Source organism: Zosterops lateralis, assembly GCF_965231275.1.
Source record: "Zosterops lateralis genome assembly, chromosome: 3".
Taxonomy (NCBI): domain Eukaryota; kingdom Metazoa; phylum Chordata; class Aves; order Passeriformes; family Zosteropidae; genus Zosterops; species Zosterops lateralis.
In genome coordinates, this window is record NC_139764.1 from 45,888,438 (window position 1) to 45,911,159 (window position 22,722).

Below are 22,722 nucleotides of genomic sequence, written 5' to 3' on the forward strand. Positions count from 1 at the left end.
TATCAGTTGACTTATTTTCTCTGTGGCTCTAACGAAGTGTCTTTAAGCTTTCTTCTGACCTCAACTTTTTTTAGGCTTTCAACTATCCTTTCATTTTAAGCTAATTTCTGGTTATAAAATCTAAATTTATAGTGTTACTGCTAAAAAAATCTTATTCCCTCATGCTATGGAGAAATTTTGTTAAAGGCTGGTTTGGTGTCTCCAACTGCTTTGAACTTTATTCAGAAGTCCATCAAGTGTTATTTTGTCTCCTTTGGTAAACCTGCCTGGGTGCTTTGAGTAATAAGTGATGCTGTAGAATTTAGATCCAAATGACGGCTGAAGCAATATGGTTAACAGATCAAACCTTGTGTATGTTGTCTATGCGGCATATTGGCTTACACATAAACAGTAAAACACCCTTTAGGGGTAATTATTACGGCGCTTGAGTGGTCTGTAAGAGGGCACTGATTGTGTTCCTCCTATTGAGGCGTGAACTTCCTCCCCAGGGAACACGGCAGATCTTTTACACCCACTTGCTTTACCTTACCCGGCTAATGCTCCTTTCAGTACTCGCTGCCTCTTTTCTGCCGTAACCCTTTACGGCACCCACGTACAGCCTCCATTGTCAGTATCGCGCTGACCATCGTCCTCCTGTCCCATTCCGTCCACCAGTCACTACAAACCTTCCGTTCGCAGCTGTCAGATGCCTCTCGGGACACACACACCATTCACACAGCGCGGCCTTTCCCCGCAGAGCTGGGCCTGACCTGCGCCGCCGCTCTGCGGGGCCTGCCCGGCTCCTGCCGCTCCGCGCTCCTCCCGGGCGGCCCCTCACACACACAGCCACACACACACACACACACCGGCCGAGCCGGGCCGGTCCCCGCTGCGGCAGCAGGTGGCAACAGCGGCCCACGCTGCTGCTGCTGCTGCTGCCGCCCTTACCGGGAGCCGCCGGCCCAGCCCGGCCGAGCGGAGCCGCTGCCCCAGGCCGGGAGGTGCCCGGCCGGACAAGGCGCTGGCCCTTGCGGCGCTGCCTCTCGCACGGTCCTCACGCAGGGAAAATAGCTCCTTTAGAGTAGCGCCGAGTGTAAAGAAGATGCGAAGATGGTAGAGTGGCTCGCTTGCTGTGTCCATGCTGTATCCATGATAGGGGAGGGTAAGGAGGAGTGCCGGGGAAAGGACGGTGTGTGGCTTAGTCCGAGCGCCCGCTGCTCCCCGTGCTGCCGTCACTGTGTTGGTGTTCTGTACCTGCCACTTTTTGAGGATTTATCCCACTTAGTGCTTTCTCGTCTCTTTCCCGCTTTGTTGTCCACAGGCAGTTAAAGAGCAGGTTAATTTCCGTCGTTCTGCTGTTTCACCTCCCCAAGCAATGAGTGTTCGGTTCTGTTTCAGTGTAACGTGTTTTCTATTTTTAATAAAGTTGCAATTGTTTTTGCTACCCAGACACAAAATATAGCTCCGTGTTACTGAACTGAAACAATATCGACTGCCTCCCATAATATTAGAAGCCTCAGTAGGCCAAAGCTAGTCATGATAGTGTAATAAATATACACGTGTGGTTCCAAATAACTTTTAGGGCTTTTTTTCTTTTAATGACTGTATTTTGGTTTTCCGTGTACACGGGCATTTCGGGGGTTTTGTTATCCCAGCCTTTATTTCCTTGAATTAATACCAGCTTTTGAGAAATGCTTTGGAGTGTGAAATAAGACGGAACTTAAACCATATACAGGCATCCATCTGCACTCAGCTATCACAGTATTGTGATTTGAATTAGTAAATCTGTGTCATCTGTCATGTACCTAGCCAAAAATCTTTTCCCATTATTTTCATAATCCCACCACACTTACAACGTGGTGTCACAAGATCATTACATCACTTTCTTAGCATCTGTAGCTCCTTAGTACTCTAACTAAGAGAATATTTGGTGAAAGGCTTAACATGCCTTAATACTATGAAATCCCTGGTGTGTTTATCCAGACATCAGACAGGGCAGACATGTAGAATACTAGGCAACATCTAATATGTTCTCTGCTGTGCCAAAAATAAAATTTTAATTTGATTTAAAGAATAAATTGAGAGTATTTATTTTTTTTCAGTGAGATACTACCACCATTTAACAGAAGGAAAGAGAAATTTAGATTTGAGAGGAAACTTCTCAAATGTTTTGATTTTGTAGTTCTTGACCAAAAAAATTTGCATTTTGTGTTGTGACTAAAACAGTTGCTTGTACAGCAATTATAGGCAAATGAGGACCTGCTTTGCATGATGTTTAAACCCTGTACATTTCCATACAGTGCTTCCTAACTAATTCTGCTAGTATGGATGCTGATGTCCCACATAACTGGGTAGCTGAAACCATAAGCAGGGAAAGCTTGTTTCTGGATGATAATAGGTGTCTTCATGGCTAAAAGAACTTGCAGTACTTTCTGTTGTAAGTCATCAAACGGTAACAACATTCCATGTAGTCTGTGTAAAATAATTTAAGCTTGGTGATGTTATAGAAGACTGGTACGGAATTTCAGAGGGACCTAGAAAAGGGCAGACAGGCAGCTCAAGTCTAGGATTTTAGAAGGAGCATTCTAAGCATTTAGTCTTACTGCTAAATAAGGCAAGTTATGTAATATTGCCTGCTAATTTCTTCCTCAGGCTATTAGTCCGTATAAATATGAAGGTTTTAGCAGTATAAATGATCTTGAGTTCCAGCTGAAGTTCTGACCCTTCAACCTTTTGCTTTCTTTGAAGTTACTGTTGGCTTTGGTGAGTCTAGGATTTCATAGAAATGCTTTAAGTGATGGAGAAGTTAACATATCCCATGAAACATTGTTCAAAAGGTTGATTTCCCTCACTTTTAGCACTTTAAATATGCTTTCCATAGTGAATTTGCCAGATTAATTTACAGAGATCCTTCATTCTTTCATGCTTTTGGTCTGTGAAATTACAGAGCTGTCTGCTTTCAGGTATCTTGTCATGCAGGTATGTAATCATGTAGCTTAATGTTCTTTGTATAAGTTAAATAGATCAAGCAATTCAATAGAAAGACAAGTTCTTGAGGTTATTCTGCTGTCTCCTTTGTTGGTCTTTTTGATACTACATTGGTTCTAGCTCTAGCCCAAAAATTGCTTTAACTTCTAGTCACTCCGTGAGAATTTTAGATTAATCATTGATCATGATTACAAAGAGTGCTATCAAAGCACTTCTTTGGGTGAGTTTTGGTCGGCTCAGCAAAGAGCAGCTCTCCCATTAGCGTTGCCACCTGGATTTCATTGAGGATTAATCACTATTTTTATTATATTTCATTTCAATGTTGATAAAGATATTTGCAGTAAGCTGAGAGCAGAGTCCTATGAAAGCCTAAGCTACTCTCTTTTTTTGTGCTAATGTTTCAAGAGCAATTACATTTTCAGATCTGTGAGCTGGGTAGTTTTTAGCTCATTTAGTGTTGACTGATAATTTAATGTAAGTATTCTAAATTGCCAACCAGACACACAGGGAGCTCCATTAACTATGCACTAACTGTGGGTAAATTGAGAGGAAAAAAAAGCTAAGATCCCCAGTTAGCTGCTTACTGCAGAGAATCTATTATTTGCAAAAGAGATGTGTGTTAAGTATCTGCCCTGATACCTTTATCAAATACCACAGTTCACTGGATGGTTCCAAATAATTTCTTTTCTTCTTCCTCCTCCTCCTGCACTTTGTTTAAATTTATAAATTATAATGAGCTCCCTAAAGCAAGAAATAAAAAGCTTGTCTCTTTGCTTGTGGGCTGCAATTCTCAGAGTTAGACATGACTGCTTACTGTGAGCTATTCTAATAGAAATAGGTTAGGTGGGATTAAGTCAAAAGCCAGTAAATTTGAATTCTGAAAAAAATCCACACATTATTCAAAGTCTCAATTAGTTTGAAGCCTGAAGCCTCATTTGTATTCCAAATAAGTCTTGCTAATGTGTTCCAGTTACACAGTCACTGGTACAATTAGCCTGTGGAACTCCTGGTCTTAGTGCCATTGAAACCAAGATTGAAAGACATTACAGCCTATATGGATCTGAAAAAAAAAATTAACACACAGAAAACCAAAATTTTATATCACCTGAATCATGAATTTAAAGCTACAAATCATGTTTGTCTTCAGACAGATTGATGCACAATGCCAGACCTACTGCTTGTGTGCTTTTGCAGCTGATGTGTTTGTACAGTTTGTTTTTATAACATGCACTGTAAATACATACTGACATGTAAACATCCCCAAAATATATTCCTCAGATATCATGTTCTAGTAGTCTGCCCCCAAAAAATATGTACTTGACAGGTATGACAAGCTTTCCTTTGAGAACCTCTGAATGAAATGCCGGTGGCATGCTGTACTACCTTAACCAGAAAGTGAAAGAGCTTAGTACAAATTGATACTGAACTAAAAGCTTTGGATTGTTTTTTATAGCAGTAATTATATTTTCTGTAACAAAAATTCTTACATATAAAATATACCTATTTGCCAATATTAATTTTATTTTGAAATCTTGTTCTTGAAACACTTTAAAAATACATTTAAGGGTCAGGAAGTTTGCCTAGTGAACAACCCCCTACTATAATCATAAAGCACAATTATATTTTTGAACTTATTTAAAAGTGTCTTATGTAATTTGCATTTGTGTACCATGTTAAGCCTTAAATAGTGTTTTGGGAGTTATCATAGTAATCCTTTTCAGTTTGTTGAAAATCTTGAATCCTGCCACTCAGTCTTGCACTTCAAATTCACTCCCCGATGACCAGCCCCTGGCAGGTTCACTGGGGCTGTTTGCTGCTCTGTGCACTGTAGTTTAAAATACGCATAATCTGGTAAAATGCCAGTCTTTTCTCAACCTTCCTATATCCCACACCCATGTTTTTTTCACCTGCCAAATTCAAACAAATCTTATCTAAACAATTAAGATAAGCATTGAAGTACTCTCTATAGTCAAATCAGCAAACCTCTCAAAGCCAGAACTGAAATACAATCTCTCTAAATTAAACAGTCTACAATGGCAATCATGTTTGTATTTAAACATTTTATTCTGAAAGGATTACAGCATTGCTCTCCACTTTTTTTTTTCCTGCCTAGACAAGAAGGCGACATACTGAGTCAAACAAAATATATTTCTTCTCTATGAGCTGAACTTGCACACTTTTTGTAAACAAACTGTATAGGTGTATGAAGTTTGACTTCACATAATCAGTAACTGCTGTCCTTAACAAAGTAGGCACTTGTTTGAAATGTATGTAATGTAACTGTTTATATTAACTGTGTACAGCTGTATAAAATCTGGTGATATATTTTGTTGTATGTGTGAATATATATTTACATGTATGTAGAAAACCTCTATTGGTACAGTTTTTATGTCAGGGAACAGGACAAGTGTCTAAAAGTTGAATTATGTTTATAAGAGAAAAGTCATGCCAAAGATTCACTCCTTTCAATGAAGTCTACTTTTGTTACTTCACATTTTGCAAAACATATTCATGCATAATTGATTCTTATTTTGTTGCTCCCTGGAAATGCGAGTGCATGTTCTTAAAGTAATTTAAAATTCTTAAGTCATTTTAAAACAGTATGAAGCAGCAGCTCAACTTAATCCATGGCTTCTGCTTGAAAATTTTGTTTACTGTTCTGGTTTCTTACCCAAGCTTTAAATCAAAGTGAATTACTGCCACAGTAAAACTGTGCAAGCAATTCTAAGTGGTGTCTTGCCTCTGATCCGTACTGCATGTACCTGTGTTGAAGCTCCAGTATCCCTTGTGCTTTATGCACTTTAACACTGTCAGGATGAAAACTTTTAGTATTTCTTATTAGGCAAATACATCACAAAGTTACTGAGGGCAAGAGGGTAAGTAATAATATGAAGTTATTAATTTATGCTAACTTGCTGATTAATTTATGCCAACTGCACTAATCAGTGCAGCCATACCCTATCTACCTTCCAGTTTTCAGTGGGGGTTGGGAGTGGTATGCAAGTTTTGTTTAAGAATTCTTTTCTTTCACTTATTTTCTGAGGATCTTTAAAAATGATACAGTCATGACCCTTGTGTGATTGCTGCAATGTCCATTAGCACAGGGCATATGGTTTTACCGCTGTTGTGTAAACACAACGTTTATTTCAAAGAGCCCCATTTGGGTTCGAACTTTCTGCATTGAAGATTCACATTTCTATTACTTAAGATAAAGAAGAACCCCAAGAAAATAGCTGTAGGTTGTTGTCAGGTTGTTGGAACTATTACAGATAAAAATATGACCTTGTGAATGTTAGATGAATGATGCCAAAAGCGACATGGAGGGGAAAAGAATAAAACAGGATAGTGGGGGAAGGAGGAGGGGAGCAGGATTGGAAGATGGGGGTGGGAAGGAGTGGGGAACCAAGAAATACAAAGTTTTGAAGTTGTGCATTTTCTATGTAACCAATAAGAGACCAAAAGTTTTACAGATTAGTTTATCTTAAAATATAAATACTAAGTATTTATCAGATGTAAATCTGAATTTATTTTGCAAGTAGCTTGATGTTACATCCAAACATAATCTTTATAGAAGCAAGAGAAGCCATTGCACATTGATCACCTTCTCAAAGTGATCAAGGCTCTTTTGGCTCTTCTGTTGATGAGAACACTGATAACAGGTGTTTTTTCTTCTACTTCTGAATTGAACCGTTCAGCTGTCAGTCATTCCCGTGAAACTGGTGAAATTGTCTGCACTGAGACTTTTTTCCTGGTTTGCTCGTGTTTACATGTGTCATGTTCTTGCATTTTCCTCCAAAGACACCTCTCAGAGAAGACTTCCATCCTGTATTCACAGAACAATCCTGTATATATTCTATATCTGTTCTTTTTCTTTGTTTGTTGATAAAGGCATAAGCTGATCAAGCTATATATTATCTGACTTGTTTTTCTTATATCAGAGTTCTTAATTTTTTAAGGTTTTGACAGTATGCTAGTTTTCTGATGGTGTTGGATTTTGACCACTTTCAATTTACTGCCTGTGCATTTTTCTTGAGGAAGCTATTGTTTTTACTTAACTCAGAAATAAGAATTCAAGGAAGATCATTCAAAGTAACACATTGGACCTACTCATCTACTTATGTGCCTTTTTTATCTTGCAAATACCCTTTTCAGATAATTTTAAATAATTATAAGTCCTGTGAAATTTGGCTGAATCAATTTTAATGGTACCATTCTGCCTAAAAATTATGTAGTAATTCTCAGACTCTAATTATAGAAAGGTTCCTGTTTCTACATGTCTATATATTGATATAGATTCTTAATAGCAACAGAGTCAATTTTTGGTTGTTGATGCCTTTTCAGTTTCTTTCACTCTTCAGCTTACAGTAATATTCCTGGAGTATAGGTGATTTCAGTGGAGCAGAAATATCTGTGGATTAAAGCCTGGAAAAGTGCGATGAAAGTTGGAACCTCTCAGTATCCTATAATTTTGCATGTTAGTCTCATGAAGGATGTAACAGCTGAGAAACTCCCAGATTTGTGCCACACACAGAACTGTGTGGCAAGAGTGCTGTGATTAGTTGCTGCAGAAACAGGAGGTCCTTCACTCACTGAAGAAGAATAGATCTGCCTTTGTGTTTTGCTGTACTGACCATCTGTTTCTACCATTTGTCAGAGAAGTTGTGAAGTCTTGCAGAAACTCCTGGTGTTCTGGAGAAAGAGAGCAGATGTAAAAGTGAGGAGGCAAAGATGTGCAGGAGGAAAAAAGGATTGGCCTCTTGAAGCAATACTGTTTGGTTTTTGGAGAGTCACGGAGAAGTCAATTGAGGTGGAAATCAACAGGAAGGACTTGGATGGGTCATGTTTTTGGTTTGCTTGTTTGTCTCCCTGAAGGATGGATCTCAGTAGGGCAGTAGAGGTTCAGACATGGTTTCAATTCAGCTACTGCTTCTTTATGAGAACTTAAACTGTAATCTTATCAGTCAAGTAGGATTTGGAAAATGCTTAGTCAGTTTTCTGAGAGACAGTGGTGCTTCCAGGAGGTTTCAAGAAGGAGACACTTAACTTTAGATAGAGTCCAGAGACAGAAAAGCTTAGGAAACATACTTGGAAAGGCCAGAGGAATGGAGTGTGATTTGAAACCTGCCCTGAGAACAGGGAAGGCTGAGACTAAGAATTCAACTGAATACCAGTTTTCTGAAAGTCATCCATATGTGATTGTGCTAATAAGAGTTTTATGACACAGAAGCTGGATCCAAAGGGTCTGGTTTATAACACTTTTTTTTTTTTCTTTCTGAAATTCTGCTCAGTGGGAAACTTTGAATTTTGGCCTTTTCATTTTAAAAGGAAATTCCAAAGTTTTGGCCTTTGAACCAAAATAAGGTTTCCAAAGACTAAGTAGGTGTAGGAAGTTGCCTTTTCTCTAACAGCTTGTAAGTGGTACTATTGGTGGATTTGGAGACATAGCCACAGGGAAATGTAGGTTAGTTCTGTCTGTGTTGCCTATTGGCTTTAGTTTAGTGGCAGCTGGTAATTCATATGCTTCTAGATATGTGAATGTCAACAGCACTGATCTGTCTAACAAAGGAAAAAGTATAGCAACTTCCTTTTATAGTCTTCCAGACAATGCACTGGGCATCCTGCAGCTTCCTGCTGATGGTGTTTTCTCATACATTTCCTCTTCAGGTTTAGGTTTGCTGGCAAAAAGTTTGATCTTGTTGGTTTGGTTACTGTCTTGCCCCGAAGACTTGAGGGTGGTGATAATTTATTGTTTGGGGTTTTTTTTGTATTTTGGTTTGTTGGTGGTTTTGTTTTGTTTTTTTAATTTGTATATCTGTTCTAAATTATCTTTTGAGTGTATGGAAGAAGATTCATCAGTTTTCAGTTCAAATATGTCTCTGAATATGATCATGTGCCCTAATCTCACTTTTTTTACCAGCAGCATATCCTCCTGTCAGGAGACGTAACTTCTACACTTGCAAATAAATGGGTATTAAGAACAGTAAATCTTTGTCTCTCTGCTTGCAGTTTTTTTTGTTTTGTCTTTCTAGCTTCCATCTAATATCTAAATTGGCTTTGCTAATGTGAGTTTATATGTATATATATATATTATTCAATTTATATTGTAGAAATACAGAATTGAAAGGAAACTCTTTAATTCTGCTAAAATTTCCATGTTCTGCCATAAGATAATAAGGTATAATTTCTGTCACAAAGATACCGGTTTAGATTTCCATGTGACCAAAACAGTGACAATATCAGGAAAGCTGAGGAGCAGAAAGAATTCCCTGAACTTTTTAATTTGTCTATAAACCCTTTGAAATTTGTTTTTCTTCTCTGTCCGTTATAGGATCAACTAATTATTTGTGATTGATCCCCAACCCTTCATTTTAATGGGTGGATTTTTTGTAGTCTGTTGATCCTGGCTTGCTTAAATAGAAAAAGAAGTTGTCAATTTGTAATTAATTTTTTTTTTTTTTTTTTTTTTTTTTTTTTTTTTTTTTTTTTTTGTGGGATCTGGACATACTTGGTTCAAATTTGTTTTAATCGTGTACGGTTATATCTGTACATGAAATAATTTTTGCAGTGTCAGGGCTTGAAACTGAAGCTGGTTTTATTGACAGCAGGGGCAATAGGAATGCAAGAAAATAACAAAACTGTGAGATCTTGACAGTAAAAACTGAATTCCTGGGTCTGATGTGATTAAAGTTCTTTCTGTTAGAGCAAAAACCAATAGATATTCTTTACTTTCACAGTAGTTAAGGCCAGGAAATTTCAGTGTCAGCTTTGAAACAAGAAAAGATCACTTTCTAAACCAGTGACATGGATGAAAATACCCAGCGACTGCAAGACTAATACAAACTGTTTTCCAGTTGTTTGCATTGAAGTATACTGGAACTGCAGCATGGCTAAAAATATTTTAATGCAAGGAAATTAATCTTTGTCTGTGTTTCATCATTCTATTGCCACCACATATGGAATCCTTTGGTTAGATGTTTGTGTAGTCATGCTGATTGTAGGAGGCATGTTTAACAAGTAAGCTTGGCTACATAAGGAAACATCATTGTTTTTTCCAGTCCAAATTGTCTAGATAATGGAATTAAATATGCAATGGTTCTGATTTATTTCGCCAGCTATTACATTCTGTATGGCAAAGCTGCAGGTTTGCCTAAGAACAGGAGCTCATATCCTGCCTTCTTAGTACTTCTCAGAGGACAGGGAGCACATCTAAGGTGGAAAAATCATAGTGAGATGTTGGAGTGCTACTTATAAACATACACAGGTTTAGATGAAATATATAGAAATATATTTCTCTTCGGAGGCAGAGACTTGAAGGATATATCCTAGGATCTTACTTCTCCATGTCCTTGTCTCAGACTGATTTGTTTTAAGCAGCTCCCTGAAGTATGTACACTCTTCTGCATACCTGTTTTTTTGAAAGTACACAGACCTGGCACCATTGTGTTTGCCAGGCGTTCTCTTATCTCCTGCAAGCATTCAAACAAAAGTGTTCTATTGCTCCCTGAGTAATCTGTGGGTGATCTTAACATTGAGCAAAAGTCAGGGCAGGAACTTATGTTAAATTTCTTAGCTCAGGAGCGGACAGTCTCTGGAAGAAAGGGGGATAGAGTAGGGAGAAGACAGCCCCAACTCAAAATAAATATTTGAAGGGTTGTGAGTGTGTCCGTATATGAAAACACTGCATAAGCATAAAAGTGCTGAAATGTTAGATAGTATAAACTGAGCTCCTAATATATCCTGGGTTTAATAAAGATGCATATAGGCTTTGAGGTTAGTGTTTTCTTAAAGTAGAGCTCTCAAACCTATCTAGACAGTTTCTATTTGCATGCTAATTTTAGTGTCCAGTTCTACAAGGCAAATTTGTCACATTTTTAAGCATACAGATTGTCTTATTGAGCAACAGGGATTGTTGAACACAATGTATAATACTGTGTCTTGTGTAAAGGGCATATTTAAGTCTCTGTTGGAACAATTATTACACTTGGATGGGGCAGGGAAGTTTAAAAATACCCCAAATAATTAGTAGCAGTTTTTTGCATGTGCTCCCTACCCCAAAGGAAAGAAACACGTTGCTCCCTGAACTGCTAACTGTTACATAGGCATTATCTGCTACATTGCTTTCCGGTAAGGGAAAAATAGAAAAAACACATTCTTTCTGAAAAAATAAAGAATTTTAAAATTATTTTTTGATTTAGTCCTAAAAGTTAGTTTTGTGACCTGCTTAGTTTAATCAACACTTTTTTGTTTATAATTTTCCTTTACTGCAACTAAAACTATGGCACAGGCCTGGAAAGGGGAATCATGATAAGTCCCAGACTCAGAGTGCTATCTCTAGATGCTTTAGAACAATCAGAAACACATGAGCTTGAATTATACTCTGTAGTCTTTAGGTATATACAGAATTTCTCTGTCACAGTTAATGACACGGATTTATAGGACAAAAAGTAACCTGGTGCTGGGTCTCTGATCAGTGTGCAATTTCTAGATTAATCTCACCTAGGGAATTATTCAGCTTATTGTACAAGTGCATTCACATACCACACACACAAAAAAAGCCCATTACACAAAAAGGGTACAAATTAATGACATGCAAAGTGGGAAAAGACTGGTATAGTATGATAAAATTTATTCATTGCCATCAGATATGTTCTAATGCTGTATTCTAAATTTCAAGATAAAAAATCTGGATGAGGAAAATTGGATTTATATAGCTTTTAAATGAATGGTCACTGTGCTTGCAAAAATATGTAAGAAGACTGAAAAGCACTGTTTGAAAAATAAATCTTTGTATTAGCTGAGAATAATTTTTCAGTAGTTAGCACAAATATTTCCTGTGCCTTGTGAAATGTTTCTATAACAAGTGGGGAGTCAGAGTTCCATTTCTAAATGTGTGTACCTCTTAATGATTTTCTTTTTAAATCCAGGTTAGGTAGATAGAAATCACTCTCTTTGAGCTGTTCCACTGGGGTTTTTTGATGCTAAAAAATACAGTGTGTGTGTGGTGCCAGAATTGGTTGGGAACAGGAAAGGCATATTTTATATCCATACTAAATGTGTCGGCTTAGTGCATAGAAGACTTGACCCTTGTCAGGTGTTTTGAAGTTAACTGGCTGACTTATGGATTAATGAGTTTAAGACTGAAGTCAACCAGCGACAGGAATGAGCTTTGTTGTGTGAGTGTGTGTGTGTGGCTGTGGTGCAGATTTACAAATTTTTATAATGCTTTCAGCTGGACCATGAAAGTCTGATGTAAAGCTTATCTCTGATCTCTGACTATGGCCATACTCGTGGGATCGTGTTTGTGTGTTTGGGGGGAGGGAGATAAATTCTTTAACACTTGACACCTGGCTCTGCCAGGTTTCTAGCTATACTCTTAGAAATGGCACTATTCAAGGCATTAGTAAAGTTAAAACCCTTAAGCTGTATGACCAGTAGGTCATAAAAACTGTTGCTGAGTATTGTGACCAGTCTTTTTCATAGCTGGATTATCATCCTGAACAACTAACTCTTTTTTCTTCTCTCATTCTTATAGCTGTTGTGAACTTGGACAACTCTGTGGTTGACCTAGAGACACTGCAAGCCCTGTATGAGAATGTGAGTAATCAGAGGAAATCCATAAAATGTAGGAATACCGTATGTCCATGTGGAGGTATTTTTACTTGGCATCAATAGTATTCAGAACGCTTGTAGAACAAGTCCTATTTTGAAGCATCTTTATTTTCCCCAAAAGCAATGAAAATACAAAGTAGATTAATTGTATTTATTGCCATTGTGTGTTTTATGAAGTGCATGCATTTCTACATAAGTAACATGATCAACTTCTAAATGACTAAACAGACATTAGTTTTGCTCCTTTTTTTGCTTCTTGGATGTGGCAGTCTTTGATCAATAGTATCAAACTTCACACTCCGTATCGTTGACTTCACTTTGTAATTTCACTAGTACAAAAATACTGTTCAACTACAAAAAAGCTTTGATAACAGAAATTATTTGCTTTGTGGAACTGGAATATTTAATTATTTTTGCTTCAGGGAGTGCTCCAAAATAATTTTTACTCTTTGGAAGGAAAAGAATTAGTCTAAGGTAATGTAATAAAAAGTAGTAACTTCCAGGGGCTTCATAAATGTCTGGTAGTAATAATCAGAGAGATTTGGCCTCTAGGTATGTAAAATCAGGGATTCAGAATATGCTCAGGCATGTTCTAAAACTCGACAAAACCTGTCACATAAAAAATTCGAAATCCCGAATCTTAGAAGTGTGTTTCTGCCTTCAGCTGAGGCCAGTAGCCATTACCCCTTTCTGTAAGTGCCTTGCCTAGATGTGTGGAGGTCTGGCTAGACACCTCTGGACACAGTGAGGAGGCTTTCTCTTTGCCCTCCAAAGAACCCAGAAATACAAGATGCAGAGATGTGAGCCACAGAGCGGCATTGAAGGCCAATGTTGTATTGTACTGGAGGCTTCCCTCAAAAGTTTTGATAATGTTAATTAATTTTTCCCTTTTCAGATATTTGAGTTTCAGACTTTAGCTTTTAGTCATCTGCTTTGGAATGATTTGATGGTTTTTGAACTCCTTCTAAATAGCCATTTTGAGGTGCAGAAAGAGATAGTAAGCTCTAGTCCACTGTACAGAAAAAGTGAGGAGCTAAACAAACAGGAAAAACCAAAACTCCGACAAGAGCTAGAAAGGACTTCTGCTATTCATCACTGAAGAGCTAGGTTACCCAACACTGCTCAGAAAGATAATGGTCAAAAGGAAAACCTATTCTAACAATATTCCAAATCACTATGAACACTTTTCTTCTTTGCTCCACAGCATTTCTGTTTTGGCCTATGGTATTTTATTTTAAATTATTTTTAGCCTACTTCCTTGCACAGTACAGATATATCCCATGCCATGCAATTTTTAGCATGCAAAAACATTTGAACTAATTTTATATGTTATATATGTGTGAATGTGAGAAATTTTCTTATAGGAAGTATGGAATAGATACTGCAGTCATAATCAGTTTTTGCACACTTCACTCTTTTACAGTGAACAAGATTTTTTTGTTTGTTTGAAAAAATACTCCTCTTATGTTGATAATGTACTAATACTTTTCAAATGTTTACTTAATGTCGTCTCTAATATACTTCAGAATCCAAATATAATGGATTATTTGCAAATTCACAGTTCATTGAAATAAGCAAACGTCATTTTGTTAATTTTGTAATTACCTTCACTTATTACAGAAAATCTTTAGGAAATGTCCTGATTTAGGAAAATACAGTATGTTAATCTCAGGAAAGACTCAAATTTTTTGAATGTGTAATGTATTTCTTTACTTTGAATAGAAAACAGACCAGTCCAACTATATTATATTTGCTTGGGTACAAGACAGAAGAAAACCCAAACCACAACCAAAAAACCCAACCAAAAACCAGAGAACAAGAAAAGCCCTCAGTTTACTTTGAGAGGGTTTTATAAAGGGACCTGGATCTTCTTTATGATAAAACTGTGTCTTGAAGGAAGCTTGCTTTTTAGTTGACTTTTGTTTTCTTTTTTTCCTTTCAGCCTTTTGTCAAAACACTTCAGACCTTGCATTTTCTTCCCTTGCTAGCTTTGCTAATTATAACAATATTGTTCAGTAACAGTTGTAAGCAATGGGTGGTACCAGAGAGCCTGGCATGTTTGATTCCTCCCTTATTTCTCAATCTCCTCCTGCGTTGTAAGTGGGAATAACTTCACAGCATTCATTTACTTTGTAGCCATTAACTCAATTTTTAGTTCTTAGGGTTTGTTTATTGGATTGAGATTTTTTTTTGCCAGATATTTAAATACCACTGTACTAGTCCTCAGTCTTCTATTTGATCTGTGTGGAACATATGGGAGCATTTGTTTTACAGTCTTCCTTCAGAATGTAATCATTTTTTCTGATTGCATGTGTCTGGCATAATGTTCTCCCTTTTTAAATGTGAATGAAATTTGGGCAGTCTCCAAACCTAAACACACCCTAATTTCAAAAGCCACAGTCCCAAGGGATCAATTCCTGTTTACTGAGGAATTAAACTCTTGTTAAACCACGAAGTTATTGTATATATCTTAGTGACTTTTTATAAACTAAGAAGCCCACACCCCACTAAAGACCCAAGCCCTCAATAATTGATTTAGTATTATTAAGTTGAATTGTATTAAGTGAGAAGAACTGTGTTACTGCAGCACTGTACTGTACAGCCAAATAGCTCTTATGTGTAGTTGTGTAGCTTGCTTTATGAAGAGTTGTTTAAATGTGTGTTGATAATTAGTCATGTATTAATATCTCGACGGTTTTAATAGGACAATCTTTATAGATAAAACTACATGTGGAAGTGTTACTTAAATGTGCTTTTACAAATTCTCTAATAACAGTGCTATCAAGTGACAGCTATAATTAGAGAGAGAGAAGGCAGGTAAAATTCATTCAAGTTGCTGTATGGTGTTAGAACATATTGGTTGTAATGAGAAATGTAGTGATTGGCAAAGCAGTGAATGTTTGCTTTGAAAATAGATTGCCTCTTAGCAGCTTGGGTTGTGGCTTAACATTGAAACAAGGTATGTCCACTTCTGCTTGTGTCTTTGCTATGTCATGAAAGAAAGCAGTTTATAAAAATGGATTAAAAATGCTATTGAATAATTTATTATCTTTCATCTATGGATTTGCCCTTTTTACATCGCAAAAAAACCATGCATACTTTCATAATTAGGCTCCCAGTCAATTGACCAAACTGTCTTTAAAAGACTTAGGTCAATGATTTCAAAAACCTCAGAATGCCTTTGCAAGAGAGAAAGGCATCCAGAAGTCTGAAGTACATGATACTTCTCTGCCACTAAGATTCAAACTTTCTCCTCAATTATTTCTTGTGAAATTTTTTTTTAAATTAGCAATTACAATGTGATGTCTTAATATTTTTTTGGCAAAGCCTCTAAATTGTACCTGAGTTCTGATGATCCTGCTTCAAAAGAATAGGATATTTGTTATTAACCAGGGTATCTCTGTATATCCTTCTTGTTTCAGCTACTGTTGACGAAATTCCTTAGACAGCTCACTCAATGTTTTTGGAATATATAACACAAACTTTTAAAGTCAAGTTTGCAAAAAAATAAAATTTCATACATTTAAACTGATATAAAATCAGAGCTAAGGTTCAGTTGAAAGGAAAAGAAAAAGCTAACCAGGAAATGTGTAAGATTTATGTTGTGAGATGGACAAAGGGCCCTTATGAACTTTGGTAAGAGCAAATACAAGCGATATTCATACTCTGGAAGAAAATGGGATAATAATTCAACTGAAGCAGAATATTTTTGCAGTAATTTCATTCAGATTTATGCTTTCTGATTTTAGATATAGTTAATATCAAATTCTAGTACATTATATTTTTTCCAATTTTGATGCTATATATCTATAGATAGCTAAAATTCAGGGGAAGAAAGAGCAGTAACATTCAAAGAGGTGCTAATGCAATCAGATAAATGACTTTTATGAGAAGTATTTATTGAATGCATTCTCTCTTGACACAAATTTGGAGGGCAGTATAAAAGCTTTTTTTTTTTTTAAATTAACCATCTGCAAACTGGAGAACAAATAGGCATAAACAATAAAGAAAGCTGGTAAGAATTCTGAGAAATGATCTTTGATAATACCTGTGCAAAAGACACCGTATTCAGTATTCTTTTTCTGTCAGAATTTAAAGTAGCCATAGATCACAATTCTGCATACCTGAGCCATAATTAGTGACTTGAAATTCAGGTTTGATTCTGAACTTGGACCATATACTTCAACTTCTTGATTTTGATGAAAGGTGTATACCTTCTCTCTTGCGTTTTGCTCTGGCCTCCTGTGAGTGGATCATGCTTAACAACTAGTCTTTGACAGTTGTTACTTCTTTGCGTACACAACCTGAGAATAATAGCTTAAATAGGGAATAGGGAGTGTGCCTAACCTTTGCCCATGGGATTTGGTGGAGAAACATTAAGAGCTTGAACATGCATATATAAAATAGATTGCTGTGATCAGCACACTAATGTTTCACTATGTGTAGAAGGCCAGGAGAGAGAACTCTCAGTATTTATTCTAAAATATTTGCAAATAACCATTTAGTTATATGCTTCATGCTAACTTCCTTACTTCTCTTTAACTGTTAGGCTAAAAATGTCAAGTGATTTTCCTTCAGTTTAACAGAAGAGAACACACTTTACAGACTGGCCAGAAATAATGGAACTTAATTTAAATTGTTAGTATGAGAACTTGTTTACTTTTACAAAAAGCTATTTTTTTTCCAAAAATTTACAAGTGTAAATTGAATACATGAACTTTTTGAAATGCAAGTTGAATAAATAATATAGCTTTTTCTACACAGTCATGTCATTCGCACACCTAGACCTCCATGGCTCTGATGATGTTACCACTGGAACAATGCTACCTCTCTTGGCATCCTTCCAATTTCTAAAATCTGTAGATGTCACCTAATGCCAAACGAGTTCTTACTGATTTGAGAAGTGATGGAAACTTTCCTTTCTTTTACCTCTCACATGGGTAAGAGTGTTCTAGATTAAGAGTGGACATGTCCCATTTAGATTGGTTTTTTTAACACATAACCAAACTTAAGCCTTCTCCTCAACAGCATGTGCAATATTTAAGTTAATACTTCTGCAGTTAGATGTTTGTTTTCTAGTTCTCATTCTGTCTCAGGAAGAGTCTTATAAGATTGGATTGAAAAGTGATTAAATTTTCTGATCCTAGTATGAACATGATACTGGGCAAGCTTCTCTAGCTCCTTCTGCTTTGTGTCAGTGTTCACCTAGACCTAGTCTCCAGGGTTCCCTTCAAACCTCAGCTATTCTATTAATCTTTGGTACAGGTACTACTACTATTATAATTTCTTAGTGTCAAGAACAAAGTTTATTGCTGGACAAAATATGTTTGCAATATTTCCACTCTGTTGAAATATTTAATATATAACATCAGACATCTTTAGAGATGACCTTTGAATAACATCCACAGAAATACTGGCTAAATACTAGGATATGTGACATCTAAGACAGGTGGCTTTGCAGTCATTTCCAAACTTCTTGACGTAAAAAGAGAAACTCTGAAGGACTTCTGCTATATGCTCTCTTCATCTTTCTGCTTCCCATCAGTATTTTCTCCCTTTTCACATTGCAAGATGTTCAATAAGCTCAGAAAGAGTGTCCAAACCCAGCTTTCTGGTTTCAGCTTTCTGATGGAGCAGGCATTATGATTTGAAACAGCTCTATCCCTCTCTTGCTCACCCTGCAAAAGTATTCAAGAGAGAATGCAGATGCAGCATATCTTACACTTTGTCATTATCTGAGTGATTAGAATATAATTTTCCACTGTTGTCTTCAAGTTTTGTAGTGGAAAAAGTTAAAAAATGAGTGTAATTTTTTTCTTAAGAGGAGTAAAGGTAGATACCTTTTTTTTTAAACTCTTGGGCAGAATAATGTTTTGAATCTCTTTAGAAAATGGCTATGATTGCCAAAAGAAAGGTCAGAGAAAGAAATTTTCATTTCACTTTTATTCCTTTCCACGCCATTCCATTTTCAAGTACTACAGTTTGGAAAAAAAATTGACCATAGCTTGGAGCACAGAAAAAAATGAGACTCAGTTTCTGTTGATTGGAATATTGAAGAAGAGGCTTCACAGTGTGCCACAGAGTTCTTCAAGAAACTAGGCAGTTTATATGTTTTGGGGTTTTTTGGTTTTTTTTTCTTATTAAGATAAAAAAATTTTATTCCAAAGAATTAATTATGCAGTAGTTCTCGTGTACTATATGTATGATAGTTCCATTATGAGTCAAATATGGTTTTATTCTGAAGTGTTTTTTCAAATCCCAAATAATATTTAAATTGCAGTAAGAGAAATTGTGAAGAGAAATACAACTCTCCTCTTGAGTCATTCAATTCAAACACTTCATAAATGAGCAAAGAAAAGGAAGTCGGAATGAAGATTTTCTTAGTGTATCATTGAATGAGTAAATACTTTGCAGACTGCTAGTAGTCAATATTATTATTTGCAAGATATTCTATTCTCCATCAGATCTATTTGTACTTAAAATGAATTTGTGGACTCTTATAGTTTTACCATAAGCAGATGCTAGAAAGAAAAGAAAAATCTATGAATTTTATTTGTTACAAGGGCATGTTTATCTCTGTTGTTTAACTAGTCTCAACCTTTTTTTTCTTTTTTTTTTTTTTTCTTTTTTTTTTTTCTTTTTTTTCTCTTTATTCCAGAGAGCACAATCAGATGAACTAGAAAAAATAGAAAAGCATAGCAAGGCATCCAAGGAAAAAGAAAACGCCAAGTCTTTGGATAAGCCAGAACAGTAAGAAATTTTTATGATGGAGCAGTTTTGCTCACTTCAGGAAACTTTCTCTGCCTTAGTAAAATATGTATAAACCCCCCTCCCCAAGTATGTACCTACTGATAATGACTCTAAAAATTTTCTTAATCACTTCTTCAGGTTCCTCTATGAACTCTCACTGATTCCCAACTTTTCAGAACGTGTGTTTTGCATCCTGTTCCAATCAACATTTTCAGAGAGCATTGGTTCAATCCGTCGCAAACTTGAATTGTTACAGAAACTGTGTGAGGTAGGTTGTGCTCTGTGAAAAAATAGACATAAATTTCTGATTTTTAATCTTGTTAAGCTTTACTCATATTTCAAAAGTTCTCAGTTTATTTACAGAAAGTACTCATTAAAAATCAGAAGGATAGCAGAATAGAACATATTATGGTTGTACTTTAACATCTATATGAATTTTAAGCTTAGCTTTTGCTACTGAATTGTATAATGCTTGTGCCATCAGTGTGTATCAGTCCCTGGAAAACAATGCACCTTCTTCTTTTGTTAAAGCAAAATATTCCCCCTTCATAGTCACTGTTATCACCTTTTTTCAAAGGAATGCCAGTTCAGCTAACTTTGTGTTTTCTTGGACTTGAGAAATGTGCAACATAATAATATCTCCGATATCTAAAATCAGCTAGAGGTAGCAGTGTTGTATCTTGTCAGAAGAGATTACTGGAATTTTGTAGTCCCATGAAAAACAAATACATCGCTTTAAAATGCAGATTTCATTTTAATAACTTAAAACTGTTCCGACTGTTTTATGTTTTACTATGTAATATCTTTTATTTGATTATATTTTTAAATGTTCAATCTGAGTGTTTTATGAACTTCTTGATGAATTTTCTGTGAAATTAAAAATACCATTCACAATGTCAGTATCAGTTAAGGATTACTATTTTGTTTTTCTCAACAAGTCATGTCTGGTAATACTGTAGAGATTTTCTTTATTTTTTTTCTAAGTATCTATTTTGGAGATTACATTCTCCATTCATAAAAAGTTTCATATTAATGTTCTATTTCTATGTGTTGCAGCAGAAGGTAACTTCCTTTATCTAAGTCTTTATACAAGTATTATTTCTAAACACAACACCAACAAATCTGCTCATTAACCATAAATATTAATGGGACTTTGAACTTTGAATGGGACTTTTTTTTTTTCTGTATTTTAGACATTGAAGAATGAATCAGGAGTTATGCGGGTTCTGGGTTTGGTTCTTGCCTTTGGAAATTACATGAATGGTGGAAACAGGACACGAGGACAGGCTGATGGGTTTGGACTAGATATCTTGCCAAAACTGAAAGATGTAAAGAGCAGTGTAAGTTGATTTGAGTCTTCCTGAAGGCCTGAGAAGGTTAAATTCTCAGAAAATCGCATTGGTTCTGGGTGAATGGCGTGAAGCTTATGAAGGCATGTACAAGGGACTTCTTCTGTTAACTCTACTTCTCTCTTCACACTTGTAGAGTTGGATGTATTTCTGTATAATTATGAAAATTAACCATCTCTTTTTACAACTGTACAAACAAAAATACCTAAAATTATGTTTTAGTACTTAGTCTGATGTACATTTGATTTTCATAGTTCACTTTTAAAGTAGACTTTCATAGTACACATCGTAGTTCCAGCTGTTCATGTAATTAGAAGCAATACTATGATGTTACTGTTAAAAGTTGATTATGGAGTGGAAGGAATACCATGCTGATTCAAAATATTTGTGAGAGGAGAAATGTCACTCCTGAAAATGATTGAATAGGCATCCAGAGCATTTGGAATAACCCAAAATTCATTAATGTACACCATGATTACAGAGTTTGTATTTGACATTGGAACATGCAGCCACCTGAGTAAAGGACTTCTTGATTCAAGATTTGTCTAGTGTGGTCCTCTCAGTAAAGAGAATGAGAAGTAGTGTTTTTTCTTGCTCAGTGCTGAACTGTAATTTGTGTGTTACTAGCACTTTTTGGCTTTGGTTAATCATTTTGGGATTGCATTCAAATATCTACTTTTGTTTATGAGGAAATAATAATCTTAGAGTTTCTATGGCTAATGAAAAACTTCATCTGAATGTGACAGACTATAGCAATAAATCTTGAGCCTTAAGATTGTTCCTACATCTGTCTGGTGAGTCACTGTGAAGATCTTCAGTTCTGGAAATGGCAGAAAAAAGAGTTGGTTTCCCATCTTGGTCCATTACTAAATATAGATTTTTAGCTGCTGGATTAGATTGTGTGAGCAGACCATTAGCGCTGAGTTGTCAGCCTTTTGCCTTTTTAAATGGGTGGAGGAACTTCCTTCTTGCATGCTGGTTTCTTTGGTAAACCCAAGGGAGTGATGATGTAAATGACACTTTAGTACAACATGTTTAGGGCACCTGACTCAAGCTGTACCTTCAAATTGATCATTGATCCAATACATCACCAGTTTTAGAGCTCTGCTCAGTGGAGATGCTAAATGCTCAATTTAGTTTGGTAACTCAAGACTTCAGTATGTGATTTGCTGGAAAAATTGTGACTATTAAGCTTGCAGTTGCAAAATATGTTTTCAGTTTATTTGCTACTGATCAGTCAGGAAAGTTCTTAGAAAACCATTTTCTGAAAATATCTGAAAATTTTATTCTGTCAGAAATCCTCTTTAAATGGAAGATTTTCTGCTGAAGTTTCATTAGAGAGATTACAGAGGGGTAGCAATTAAAAAGCTTCCTCAACACACCCCCAGCCCCCTAAATTTCATTTATAAAAATAGCTTTCTTTGTTTGATTGAACTTTGCTTTAGTTATAGTTGTAGTGTTGCAAAAGAACTTGTATGCATGAACCCAGAAACAATTTCTCTCTTCCTTCTTGGGAAATTTCAGAATGTAAGGGTTTGGTTTACAATCAGGTAGAATTAAGAAAATCAGGAGTGTGTTACATAAGTGTTTTCTCTTTCTTCATTTTATTTAATGATTAACTGGAACTTTGGGGTGTGGTTTATTTTAGATTTGGGTGGGTTTTTTATGTGTTTCAGGTTTTGACATTTTATTTTTTAAGTGAAGGGACCAAAACAGCTAAGTATTTTTTATACACTAAATGTTTCATTTATCTGAATTATCTTTTCTGAATTTTATTTTTTCTATGAGTTTCAGTAACACATCAAACTCTATCCTCTTCTCTGCAGGACAACAGCAGAAGTCTTCTGTCGTACATTGTCTCATATTATTTGCGTAATTTTGACGAGGTGAGTGAAAATTAAAATTAGCTCTTAAATTCAGATTAAGCAACCCAATTTACTAAGTTTTCTCTTGTGCTGGCGAGATGCACAAATATTGTACATATATTGTACAAAATATGTACAAATATGAAATATGCACAAATATGCTCTGTGCTTTCAGTTCTGTA

The 22,722-nt window shown here is 36.0% G+C and overlaps 1 protein-coding gene across 1 annotated transcript in view; it reads left to right on the plus strand.

The window, feature by feature from the left end:
• The window catches only part of FMN2 (formin 2), a 153,436-nt gene that overhangs the window by 71,797 nt on the left and 58,917 nt on the right, over positions 1–22,722 (plus strand). The window contains exons 9-13 of the mRNA XM_083856399.1: positions 12,500–12,561; positions 19,235–19,326; positions 19,465–19,594; positions 20,520–20,666; positions 22,502–22,561. Of these exons, the coding sequence (XP_083712525.1) occupies positions 12,500–12,561; positions 19,235–19,326; positions 19,465–19,594; positions 20,520–20,666; positions 22,502–22,561 (491 nt within the window). The remainder of the gene's footprint in view (positions 1–12,499; positions 12,562–19,234; positions 19,327–19,464; positions 19,595–20,519; positions 20,667–22,501; positions 22,562–22,722) is intronic.